Raw genomic sequence first — 13,927 nt, 5'->3', positions numbered from 1 at the left:
GTAACTATGCAGTGAAACAAAGAGGTTACGATGCTGCAAATGAAGAAAGCATCTGATCAAATCAGCAAATACTGTTTGCAGTGCTTAATAGAGTGTACAGTATAATAAAGTATTGACCTCAAGTACAGCCAGGAGTTTCTCCTTTTGATTTTCTACAACCTTGCTGACAGTTGGACCAATGGATAACCAATACATGGATTAGACAGAGGACAAGCTAGCAAGCTCCAAGGGAAAACATTTTGTTAGAAGGTAAAAGGTGTACTATAAAATAGCAGAAATGGTCAACATGTCTTTCCTCTGAAAGTGTGCCAATTAAAGTACAAATATAAGCTCCTTGAAGCAGTCAGTAAACTACAGCCTACTAAAGTTTTATATAGTATGTCTGTTTGTCTCATTAGTGTTTTAAACGTTCAATAGTCAATGCCAACAGGACTATTTGACATACATTACAGGGTGCTCTCTTTCTGAGAATGGATTGTGAGTTTTGGAGCCGTTCCAGGGTACTAACCCGAGTGAGGACGTGTCCCTCTGCTGTTCGAATTGGCTGCAGTCTCCTCTGTGTTGACTCTTGGTAATTTGTGATAATTTCTTAAATTGAGCGAGTTAAATCTCCACAATTAGGGTGGTGGTGCAAGAAGAGTCAACACGAAGTCTAAAAAGGCACTCCTCTCAAGCCGTGCTCTCAAGTCAAGCTTGAAGCCATACGCTTTGATAACTAGACCTTTGATATGCACATGTTGCTCTCCAATATGACATGGGAACACTGCGCCTTTCAGACAGCACTGTGTCACTACATGCCCTTTTCAGCGCAGGTAATTTGCTATTGTGACTCCAGGTCATTTCAAAACCTATTTGCTCGTGTAGTGGCAATTCTTTTCAAGTGCTGTAACACGGAAAGAAAAGCCACGGTTTGAAATGTTTCGCTCTTAAATACATGATCCACTCTCGTGCGCTCAATGCATCAGCCCATTCCCATTTTAATGTCTGAGAGAAGTAGCTAACATCCTTCCACCTAGCAATTACAGTATATATGGACTCGGCAGTACCTAATTGTAGCGTTATGCATTCTGCTCTCTTTTACAGTTTCTTTCCTTTAAGCATCAACCCTTGTACAATCAGGGTGAGCCACACAGGGAATAGCAGAGCAGAGGAGCCGGACCTGTCTATTCGTGACTTTCTCTTTTAATTCAACGCACTAATCAATTGTACCACCGTTGCCTTCAGGGGTAATTGTATCTTTATACTAACTGGAAGTGAGTAGGAACCCAGGGAAGACAGAGAGGAAGAATGGGATGCGAGGGTAGGGGGGGGGGTGAAAAATCAACAAAGATAGAGAGAAGGGGACACGTTTCCCCAGTAAAACCTGATGGTAATCATCCCAATCCGCTTAGCCTCTGTGACTAATGGGGTCTGTTCTTAAGGGACCTGGCACTTTCACCAGGGTGCTATAGAAGCCATTAATGTCTTAACTTATACACCTTCTCAGGGCTGTGCAGTAACACATGTACACACAGACACACACACACACACACACACACACTCTTTTTTCCCTCTCGCTCGCGCCCACACTCACACAAACAGACACACATACACTCACGCAGCCACACTACACTCCTGTTTCATTATCCTGGTGCCTTGTTGGCCTCTGCTCCGCTCCTGCTAGGGAGGTTAAATGCAGGAGAGCTGGGCCAGACTGCACGGTTGGAGGAGAAGGGGACGGATGGCTGGGGGTGGTAGCGGTGGTTTGGGGAGCGAAGAGAGGGGGGACTTGATGAGAAACAGCTGCCCCAGGATGGAGGGGTCTGGATGGGGGTTTCCGAGGGAGGGACGGGGACGGGGGGGGGGGGGGGGTTGGTGGGTCCAGGCCCACACTTTGCAATTCTGCTATGCTCAAGGCCAGGGCTGTGCTAGAGGCCTGGGGGTGCTGGGGGAAGTGAGAGTGCTTTGACGCGCCCCCCGTTACATTCTGCCCATCAGAGTTAGAACAGACAGAGGCTTCCAGGTCAGACGGGCTCTGACCCCCGCAACCTCTGTCTCCTCACCAATGATGACAGATAAGACCACCACTTCCTTCTGTTAGCCAAGATAATCAGATCCCTTACTTATAGTGTGACACACACACCCTTTCTCCCTCACATACACGTCTCTCTCGTCTCTTTGCACACATTTCTTTCTCCCATGAATTCATATTCAACACACTTCTGAATAACTGCAGACATGCACTTAACCTGGATATTGCTTTTCTAATCTGATTCATAAAAAAAATGAAACCACATTTTTGCTTTACAAAATCAGCAAATTAGCAGAAAGCATTATCTGTCTCGCAATAGGGCAGATAAAGAGAATTGGCAGAATGAGATATCCTGACAGCTTGAGTTTAACAGAGCTTGGCAGCGCCCTTGTATGATGGCAGGTCAGAGGGGGATCGAGTTGCACTTGTAGGAGCCCCACCATGAAACACCTTTTCCCTAGCAGTGCAGATCTCACACTTTTAAGATTCAGCAAGCAGGGCCCTGGTTAGTTCATTATTAGCGCCTGGACTTGGGGCTGAAGGCTCCATCCAGACAGAGGAAGAGAGAGAGGGGGAGGGGGGGGGGGGGGCACAAGAGAAGCCTGTAGAAAAGGGGGAGAGGAAGAAGAAGGTTTTGACTCACCAGTATAGACAAATCTCCCAGGGGCACCTTTGCAGAACTGCTTGGACTTGTAGGACAGCGTGACTTCCACAACACCGGGGATGTGCCGAGGTGGAGTCTGGACGCGGATGGCGTGTGGAGTTATCAGCTGCGTTACAGAGGAAAAGAAAAAATAATAATGAGCCCTCTGTAATAACAAGCCACAGAGCCTTTACTGTTAACACTACTGGCTAGAAAGTTCAATAGAACTAGCTGAATTCCTAATACTATAACTGAATTTCAGACAAATCTGAAACTCTACAAACTCTTCATCATACCTCACTCCATACGAGCATGGTGCCGAACACGACTTGTAGGCCATCAAAGAAGTTGTCCCCTATGATGATGACAGTGGCTCCTCCAGTGGTCCATCCCTCACTTGGGCTGATAGCTTTGATGCACGGGGTGGCTGCTTATCCAAGACAAAGAGAAGAGCATATTCAGCACCATATCCTATGTCTCTCCATACAGACACATTACTGCATCACCTTCGCGTCTCTCTCACAAAGACATATCATGGAAATTGCCCCTGGAAAAAAAAAAAATGATGGATTTGTCCTTTAAGGCATGAGAATCAAAATCATTTATCAGCGCGCTGGAGTGGTGTAGTTAAGCAGACCCTTCAAATGGTCCACTTCACAAAGGCTAAACGCCGGGCTCGCCAGGAAAATGATTTGATGGAGCAAATTATGTGTCAGGGCAAATGTAGCCATCAGAATTGATTAAGCATGCACCCGCATGTACAGTAAAATTTCAAAGTTGAACACATCTTAAATGAGTCAAGAATACGGGCTGTTAAAGTGGAAATGACAAGCTAAAGCTTTGCTGGTTCATGTGATTTCATTACCTTTGTCTGCATATGCAGTACAGTGCAGGCACACTGAGTGTAGTTTCAGGTTTCATAACGTGAAATGCACTCATGAATTATTCAGATTGTGTTTTTTTTTCTCCTTTTGTTTTGTGATCGATTCAATCCATTTCATATTGTTTATTACAATGCTTTTCATCTGGCATGACTTCTGCTACGTAGCTCTGCCATTCATCAACAGTCTGGGTTGTTATTATAATCTAATTTGAGTGATCTGGTGCCTCACATTCACTGTCATTTGATGCATTACCTTAATATGGTGTTCAGCACAACACCGTGTTTACAACAGAAATAGCATGACAGCTAGCCATAAAATAGCAATATCAAATTTAATCTATTTCCATCAATATCTTTTAATACACTATGAATTGTGCATGTTTTTCCGACTCCTCAAAATATGAGCAACTATTTCAGCAAGTTCCTTTTTTCTTTACAAGCTCACTTCTAAACCTCTATTATCCTTTCTATCCAGTAAGTAAATCACAGTCGGCCATTGTTGTATGGATCACCTCCGACAAGACATCTCCCTTTGTTTGCCTTGCTGTTGGGTCTGTTCAGGTCATGTTTGCTCTCTCTCCCTGCCCATAAAGTGCACACACACACATTGGTACTACAGGGAATCTGACTTTAACAGGCGCTGTTGACTTCATGCTAATCACCTCGTACAGATTTTCATTTGTGAGGCCTGGAGGAGTGACATTTGCTTTCCTTAATTGCGAAGCGGAGCGTCTGAAAGAGGACCAACCCTCTATGGGCATGCTGGGCCCCCTCTAAGGGCCTGACCTTCATCAGTGCGGACGATTACAGCAAATAATTCACCCTTCAAAATTACTGTAAACAAATTGACTTTGGGGATGAGAGAGGGGGGCAGGCAGGAGGAGGAGGCAAGAAAAAGAGCCTGATGGTAACGGCGACTGTTGGGGGGCAGCTGCAGCCTGAAACCTACGACAGGCATACACAATCATGCACACACACACACACACGCGCACACACACACACACACACAAACACAGACGCACCACCTCGGAAATCCCAGTGCCCCCTCCCACACACAGAAGGACCCATGGAGAGGCAGCGACTGAGGCCCTAAGCCGTCCACCCTTCTGCCTAAAAATTTGCATATGTCTCAATGCACAGACATAGAGGGGAGCATGTGCTGAATGGGGACCGTGGCGAAGTGGATTACACAGTCAGCGCAGGCGATCTGATGACAGACACGCACAATGCCCCCTCAGCAGATGATAGGCATCATGAGGAGTGGACGGATGAGGATGCAAAGAGCCGGCTTGCCGGTCAGAGTGTTGCATCACTAAGTCTTTTGCAAACTTTGCTCTACAGTAGAGGAAATTCACTCCATTTGAATTCATATGTCGTAGCTTCTTTTTGTTTATTTTCGTGTGCTGAATTGTTGCCCTATCCATTTTGTTTGTGTGCTTGAATTTTACTTCAAGATCCACTTTGCTGTGCAATGACCTCAGGCAGCCGATCTGTGATCCTTCCTAATCTTTCTCCTCAGTGGTTAGGGCTAGCCGTAGAGGACGTCAAAACTGATCCGAGATCTGAGCAGAGGAGGTCTCAGCTCTAGTATTGTGACACTCAAACAGGTCTGATGTGGCCCCGCGAAGCCGTCCTTTGTTCTGCCTGCTGAAATGTGTTGTAATTGTGCTGTGGGATGTCCAGATGGTCGGTTGATAGTGCAGCTGATGGGATTATACCTTTTACCTCTCCCTGGGCCATCTGTTCCCTTTGACTCTCTCTCTCTCTCTCTCTCTCTCTGTCTCTCTCTCCCTCTGCCTCTCACTCACTCTCAACCTCTCTCTCTCTCTCTCATACTCTCTCCTTCTCTTTCTCCTTTTCCCCCCTTCCTTCTTTTCTCCCTCTCTTTCTTCCTCTTAGGCCCAGCAGTCTGGATTCACTTGTCTTTATTGCATAAACCCTAACAGCATTACAGCCACTTGGCATGCAAATGAGGCAGGCGCTGCAGGCTCTATGCTGAGTCTCCTATATTGTCTGGGGCTCTATAATGGTGGAACTGAGCTAAGGAACGTGTGTGTGTGTGAGTGAGAGAAAGCGTCCGTGTGTGTCGGTGCTGCGCTGTTCGTGTGTGTCTGCATGTGTGGGGGGGGAGTGATGCTGTGTGTGAAAGACTTGGCTATTTGTGAGCATGTTTATGCACCTTTGAGCCTGAATCTATACATGTTTGAGTGACAGGCAGCCACAAAGCACATTCGTGTCTGAATGCATAATATGCTTGTTGTGTGACAGTACACACAAGTGAACAAAAATGTCACATGGTGAAATTCATCCACAGGCTATCCCGTCTCTGCGCCAATAGGGGGCAGCACCTCTTGATCAATGTGAGCAAGTCGGTGCAAGTGCAGTGTGAGCTGTGAGGAAGGATGCCTCTCTGTTTCAGCCACACAGGCAGTCAGTCAGCCAGCCACATATCTGAGGCTTCTCGCCCAGTGAACTCCCGGGGAAGAATGTGTTGCTAATTTAAAGCATGCTGTCTGTCTGCCTGCTAGTTGTCAGAGCACTATGGAAGACATGGCTGGAATTACATTTTATGAGCGGGTCTCGTTTTCTCACGTCTCTGTTTGTTAAAGGTGACTCAAACAAAGCCGGCAACCGCTGTTGATGCATGTTAAATTAGTTTGTTATGGAGCCGAGCATCGGAGAGAGAGGGAAAAAAAAGGAAGAAAAAAGATCTAAACTTGTGAGGGCACACGCGGTTAAGCAGAGGGAAGGTGTATTAAAGTTATTAGACAAAGACATGTTCAACTGGGCGGTTGACAATTGCTTCTTTTCTTGCTTTACGGGGCGTCACTCTGCTGCTTTGAAGAGTGTGGTGAAGAGAGGAAGAAAGGGATGGGTTGGGGTAACCTGTAAAGAACACAGGCACACACTCACACACACACATGCATAGACACACAAAAACACACGGAATCCCATGGGAGAGGGGGAACATGGAGGCGAGGGCTCAACCTCTTTAATTGCTCCCCTCATTAAGAAACTGGTTGCTAGGCGATCCACACCTATCGTGTCATAAACGTGAAACACACAAACAGAACGTCAGCGAACATAATGACTTTGGTGCTCCGGGCAGGACTTTAATTATTTGATTTTGTTCTCCAGTAGAGGAGTCATTAATAAAGACAAAAACAAATAGATTAGCTATATCCCCCACCAGGACTGGAGAGCACCGAGATATATTAATTGTCTAGTCTTTTTTTTATTAGTCGTTGTTGTATTAAACATTACATTTGCTTTTGGTGATAGAACCATTAATGCCCATTAATGTGTAGAGAAGCTTGTTTTAGTCAGTGGTGTATATAAACTGTTTGCCCAGCCATAATTGGCTCATGAAATCTGAAGATAAGCAATTTGCACAATTGGCCGAAGTCAGTTTTTTTTCTTACAATCTTTCAACTGCGTGTGCTCCCATCTGCGAGTGGAGGCCACGAGGGTCAGAAGGTTATGTTTAGTGCATTTTACTTTTTGGATTTCCCATGGTTTGGTGGTCTTTCTTTTTCTCTCTTTTGGCTGAGCAGGCAATCAGTCTATCATATGGAATCAGTTGGAAGAAAAACAGTAAGTTCTGTTTTTCTCATAGACCCCCCCCCCCCCCTTCACACACACACACACACACACACACACACCGTCAACCCACTCTTCCATCCCCCCTCCTTCCTCTCTTTCTCCTTCCTCCCCCTGTTTCAGCTCACTCACAGCTAAATCTGCAGAACCCAATGACAGGAAATTGACCTCACAGCCAAATTCTTAAGCAATTTGATCATGTTTCACGTAGGCTTTTAGGACAAATGTAGGTGCATTAGGAGACTGGAAGTAGTACAACATTTTTAAACCGTGAGTATTATCCTCATCATTAGTGATATCGACATGATAAATACAAAGAGTAATGCCTACAATTTCCAGTCAAGGCAGCAATAGGTTTAATGGAGGCAAAAAGCAAGCGAAAAAGTAAAAAAGAAAGTGACGGAGGAACAAAAGATTCTAAGGAACTAAAAAGCAACTAAGTAAAAAAAGGAGCGTAGCAAATCATAGGATGTAAAAATGTGCATGTATATGTGCTATCAGGAGGCGTACCTTCTGAAGGGTCCAGTCGGCGAGCCCTCCGTCCATGCTTGGAATTGTTGTGTACGAACATGTTGTCAGAGACAGCCAGGACATGGCCGTCCACATTGACGGTCGTCGATACGACAACCTGCAACAGAAGTGAAGGTGAAACATGCGATTTAATACATTGTAGGATAAAAATGAAGACTAAGAAATATAGTTTTACAGGCATTCTCAGTAAAGCTCTGGGGTGCAGGGGGATACACGAATGCTTTAGAAACTCTGCTGTGTCCCCGGTACATGCCTGTGTGCTATTGATCACTATTGTCAAACCTCTTGAAGTGGTTGTTCTCTTTGGACATATCGCATTACAGTTACCCTGCTTCTCAGCCATTTTGCTTTTGCTTTTTAGTGTCTTGCATTTGTGTGCAGCTAATTGACTTTTCAATCACTAAAATACCATTTCCGTTTGTTGTCATCATAGCCGAAGCTCAGAATTATTGATTAGCTTGTCCATCTATTTGAGGATGGAAGGCCTCCCTTTTAAAATATTACTGGAGTCATTAGCAACCGAACCGTGCTCCATCCCATTACTCAACAAACATTTTACTAGGATCGGATTCCAAGCCACACTCCATATTTCATAATGCTTATTTTTGTTGTTGTTTTTTGGCAACCACATCTCCAAACAGTGAGCCGCATGTGAATGGCCAAAGTGTTTCTGAGCCGGAAACAGAGAGCCCCTCTCAGGTTTGCTTCGCCGGTAAGTGACCTCGGTGTAGCAGTGGAATTTAGGGGGGTGCTTTTTTTTTTTTGGGTTGGTTTGGGAAAGGTGGGGGTGTAAGGGGGAGGAGGTGGGGGGGGGGGGGGGGGGGAGAAGGGGAAGTGAAAGAGCTCCATTCTTGTGAGCAGGTTCAGAGCTGGGCCAAGCTGAGGATGATGGATTGGGCCCTCTCTGGCCTCCAGCTGGTTTTTGGGGGTAATAAGTGGAGTGGAAGGCATGCAGAATACACAACTTTGGCTAGAGAAACACCTATGGTGGAGCATCTGGGAAACCTATTTGGGGAGAAATGGCATACTAACTGTTGGACTGAAGACAAGGACTGAACATCAGCATAAAAAAAACCCCCAAATCTTGTTGTTTGAGAGTTAATGTTCATGTTTTAGTTTGACAAAAAAAAAACCCCGCTGAAACTTAGTTCTTGCATTCCTTTCGACACACGGGAGTGAGAGGTGAAAGCCCTCTTGGTAGCTGTCATGCATCAGTCCACATTCACCCTTAGGGAAGATTTGAGGAGGCAGGGGAGGTCTGATGGTGACATCAGGAGGGGACACCCTGTCTTGTCTGTTTCATGTTTCATTCCTCCTGGAGGATGCTGGCTTGTGTGTCTATCACAGAACAGTGCTGTCAGTGACGGACCCCTCCTGTAGTTTGTCGCTATCCTGATAAGGACAAATCACACTAAACTCTCACTCTCTCACCTTGACCTAGTGGGCTGCTTGAGGTGAAAGTGTCTGGGTAAAAAGGATGGATGGCTGGATACATGGCTCAGCAGAGGAGTCAATAATTTCAAGGCTCAACTCTTTGACACATTAGGAGCGAGAGGGTTAAAGAAGCCGTAAAAGTGCTCCACGGTCATGTCCTTTCAGTGTAGATCGCATTATTTTATCATCAGAATCATGATGGTTTTCAGATGGCGTAAGATGGTTTTCATTGGCTTTACAGTGAACTACATATGTGTGAGTTTAAGTGTATGCATATGTGGGTAAGAGTAAGAGAGGGATGTAGAAAAAGCAAATATATCAGCTCCAGCTTGTATGGGCATCCATCCATATGTGTGTGTGTGTGTCTGCGTGCTTGCGCATATGTGTGTATAAGAAGGTATGCGTTTCCGCTGCCAGACAGATCCTGAGTTAACACTGTTGTTACATGTGGTTGGATCGTCCTCCCCTCTGCGCTGAGGCTCAGAAAGCTGTCAGGAACACAATTGATGGCACTCTTAAATCCTATATCCTTATTTGTGTCAGATGGCATTCCCTAATAAATATTCTGTCCAGAGCGCACAGGACACAAAATCCCTCGCTCTCTCTTTCCCTGGGTTTTGCCTCCTCCATGCCAATAATAGAATTGTATTCATATGTGTGTCGATTTGACTTAGTGTAGTGTAGTTGTACATTTGTCACAGACAGAGGATGATGTGGGGAATTTGTGTGAGACTTCAGTCACCTGGAATCTGCGCATGTCTCGTGGATTCCCTGCATTCTTCAGACAGTTCTGATTGCACTTGAGGAAGAACTTTAGGAAGAATCTGAAAGAGAGGACAAAACAAAAGCAGAAAAAACGATTAATTACACCATTTAAAAAGACAAAGTTGTGGAATATTTAAGTTAGAATTATCAAACATTCTCCACACTGATCCATTCATCAGAAACAAACATGACATTGCACTATTTCGATTTGGACGCTATTTATCACTCCCTCAAAAAATCAAGAGCATTAGTCTCTTTGTCATCTCATCCCCTCACCTGAGTTCATGGGTCTTTCCCAACACCCATCTGCCACTAACATACAGGAAGTCACTTGATATTCCACCCACCTCTTTAATCCCAGGACACCCCCTGTGCAATTAAAGTACTCCTGTTCAATAGGGAAGCAAATGAGGCCCACCTGTGACCAGGTCTTGTTTGAAGAGCATCAGGGATAAAGGACCTAACAAGGTGGGAGCGCGCCACAAAACTTATAGTCCTGTCAGGCAATTAGGCGGACACTCCTGGGACCACCGTATGCCGCACACACACAGACACACAACGCATACACACACCCATGCACTTGTGGGTGGGTGAGGCAATTATGCCACAAATTACAACCTGGCTAATCGTCTCTGAACAAATGTCACGTCTGAGTGAGATCTGGGCTTGGTTAGTTTGTAAGCTGCCTTCCTGTCCTTCTCTCAGGTCTCGCAAAATGTATTGATAAAGCCTCGTGTTGAGAGCTGCATATTGGATGTGGCCTCACAGACATAAAATAGTTTAAAAAAAGAGGAAGATTAACAACAGGGCCAGTAAGAACAATTGTCTCAGATGTAGCCTATTGTGCAAAATCGTACACAACCGCAAAGAATAAACAATGAAATTGACTTGTTTCTGTAAATTCTCCCTAAAGAATCATGACTGATTGTGCCTTTGCTTTCTCTAATTCATTAAAAAAAATACCATGCCAAGATATTTATTTTTTATCACATTGCACTAGCGTTATTATATGCAATACTGTGGTTTCCATTGTAATACAACTTTGGCTCACAGAATCACAGCGGCTCATTGGATTACCATAGATTGCACCATAGATTGCATGACCATTTCATTCCGCTAAATACAGTGGCTTGTGTGGCCTGCGAAGACGCTTTCACAACACTTAAGACTTCTCCTTCACACAGTGGGATCCTGGCCAGGCCATAAATCAGAGTCTGAAATGACCCTTCTAACCCTGGCCACATTAACACATGCACTGGTCATTTAGAAGCGTTCTTCGATAGACTCCTATACCTCGTGCCTCACTGAGGGCCCAGGAGGGAGAGGAGAGGTGAGAAAATATTTTCACTCCACATCCAAGGAGCTTTGGCTTGGACATCAATAAAAGACGTTTTAACCCATGCCAGAATGCTGATTGCCTGTCGGTGTGAGGCGAGGCCATAAAAAACCTGACTTGTCATTAGTGCATTTCGCTTGATTGTGTTCGCTGTGTTTTCGGGTTGCATCTGTTGGCTGATCATCAAAATGACCATTATGTACTCTAATTCCCTGACCCTGTTTTTATTTCCCCAAAGAGTCATAATGTAGAGCAGCAGACATCTGCGGAAAGCAGACCTGAAATACGACTTTTATTTGTCTGTCGCCTCTCATACAGATTGGGTAAGGCCAGTGTGTGTGTGTTTTACACGTGCGTGTGTGTGTGTGTGCGTGCGTGCACATCTGCATGCGTATGTGTGTGTGTGTGTGTGTGTGTGTGTGTGTGTGTGTGTGTGAACATGTGCATGTACACGCATAACCCGTCGGTAGACAATTTATGTCGGAGCAAGAGATAGAATACATTTCCGAGGCAATGCATTGACTTCATAAAAGAAACACATTACTTTCGGAGTTAGTCTTGTCTCTTTTCTTGGATACTTTAATGCTTTTACATACTCTACAGCGAAACCAAAAGTTAAGAAACAATAAACACAAGAAATTGAGTGCCCACGCTATCATAAGTGGCTCCTTTATGTTTACTGTTATGAAGGCAATTAAGCACAATTTCTCTTCTAAAAAGATAAGCTTAATTTTCATAGTCCACAGCAGTGGATGTGCTATAGCATCCATTACATTTGAGTTGGTTAAGATTCTCCATGAGCACAGTGCAAATTGGTCCTTGGTGAGAAGGAGAGCAATTAAGACAAGGCCCCTCTCTCTCTCTCTCTTTTACTTCTTAAATATCTACAGAAGTTTGTGCTGGTGTTTTGGCACGCACGGAGACAAAAGGAGGTTGTTTAATTGTTTTTTAATGGGATATCAAGTCGTCGCTGCCATTAGATGTTGGCAATGGAGGGCAAAGGGGGATAGAGAGAAAGAATGAACTGCAATTAGGTTTGATTAAAGCTATCCTTCTCAATAATCAGCTGTTCTGACAGGACAGGGGGACCCTGGTGGCCGCTGAGATGGAGGAAGGTGTTGAGTGATATTAAGGCCAATGAAGGGGATATTAACATGGCTAATTAAAGCTCTTCCAAAGCCGGGAGAGGAGGCTCTCAGTGGACCGCACTGGATGAAATAATCGGCCAAGGCAGCTATCAGTTGGAGGAGAGGGAGAAAGGGAGTGCGGGAAGGGGTGGGGTGCAGTCCATCTGAGGGAAGGGGGGAGTAGAGGGAGGGATAGTGGGAGGCGTGAAGGAAAACTATGAAGTGTGAAGAAAGACAAAGAGGAAGACATCGACAGGCATATAGAAAAAGACTTCCAGGGCAGCCACGGAAGCTCATTTTGACATCAACCCTCTCTGTCTGCACGCCCGAAGCCTGCCAGTATAACTAAGACCTGACATCAGCTTTTATCTCCGACAGCTAGTCATACAGGTCCACAAATCAACGTTAAAACAATCCTGCTCATGCCTTGGTCTAAGGCAATTAATACGATTCTCCCGTACTACCTCCATGCTCGCCCGCTGCCGAAGCTACTAATCATGCCATAATGATTTCTCTCCCTCTGGTCAAAGGGGAAATAGATTGTCTCTTTAGTAATGCAGCAGGCTCGGTGCCTTCCACTCCCTGGCTTCACAGACCCGGTAATTGAGGAGAAAAAGGCCGACTTTGGCACTTTGACTGATTTGAGGGCTGCTAGACCCTCTTATCTTTACTCTGATCATTTTAGGCTGACACTCAAAGGAAGACCCATCGCCCTAATTCTAGCTCACCCTCTCGCATCATCAAACAGAGGGGGAATAGAAGAAAAAGAAGAGAAAAAACAAACAGGCAGGGTGAAGAAGGCCTTCTCTCATTTAAATGGCCAACTTAATTGCAGGGTTGATGTCACTCACGCATTAATGTCCATCCCTTTGATTTGAGTGAAGAGGGCAAATAAGGATAATGTTGTATTATTAAGGAGGCTCCATCGACAGTGAAGGCCAGCTCTCCTGTCAATTTCATTCATTTCTTTGAATCCATTCATTTCCAGATTTCAATGAGCTTTTAATGACAAAAATGTAAACTCTGAATTATTTGAAATTCTTTTCAGCCCGCTGGTTCCTTAAATAACAAACATGACGCTGTATATTTCTGTTCTTGTACACCTTATTGTACAAAAGAGCTTCCCATTATTTGTTTAGGCCGTTACACAATACACTGACAGATGGCCACAGTATCTGTAAGAGTCAGACTACAATCTGCTGACACCAGATCTCTACGCTGAGATAGTAGTACACGGGTCAATAGCGTATCGGATTTCCAAAACGCCGGGGTCTTAATGTCAAGCCTCCTGCCTTCCCTACCTACTGCTCCAGTTATTAGGCACTCCACTGAACTGCATTCAGATCCCTGTTGTGACAAGACGGAGCAGGTAAAACGAGAAATAGAGACACTTATAGATCTTAATCTTCCCGAGCACTTATTTATGCAACTGAGTGGTCTTGGATATATATGCCAGTTAAGTCCCTGGGAGGCCCGAGCCGAGCTGCGCGGCCATTTCTGTCGTATTCTGGTTCACCGCTGTCTTCTCTCGTCAAGCAGAGCTGTTTTTCTCGCCTTAGCTGAAGTAAACCACAGCACATTAACAATATTTGCTCTA

At 44.9% G+C, this 13,927-nt stretch overlaps 1 protein-coding gene across 4 annotated transcripts in view; it reads right to left on the bottom strand.

The window, feature by feature from the left end:
- Nucleotides 1–13,927, bottom strand: part of LOC115019850 (transcription factor COE3) — a 67,592-nt gene that overhangs the window by 17,904 nt on the left and 35,761 nt on the right. For 2 of the 4 annotated variants that reach the window (XM_029449507.1, XM_029449509.1), the window contains exons 7-10: nt 9,845–9,926; nt 7,648–7,765; nt 2,951–3,081; nt 2,655–2,781 (exon numbers count right to left, since the gene is read on the bottom strand). In XM_029449507.1, the coding sequence (XP_029305367.1) occupies nt 2,655–2,781; nt 2,951–3,081; nt 7,648–7,765; nt 9,845–9,926 (458 nt within the window). Of the gene's footprint in view, nt 1–2,654; nt 2,782–2,950; nt 3,085–7,647; nt 7,766–9,844; nt 9,927–13,927 lie in introns of all 4 variants that reach the window. The other 2 variants (XM_029449506.1, XM_029449508.1) reach the window with 1 other exon arrangement.

This window comes from Cottoperca gobio, chromosome 15 (genome assembly GCF_900634415.1).
Source record: "Cottoperca gobio chromosome 15, fCotGob3.1, whole genome shotgun sequence".
In the NCBI taxonomy this organism is placed as follows: domain Eukaryota; kingdom Metazoa; phylum Chordata; class Actinopteri; order Perciformes; family Bovichtidae; genus Cottoperca; species Cottoperca gobio.
Note: the sequence above shows the minus strand (reverse complement) of the source record. Positions and strands in the feature narration are given on the sequence as shown.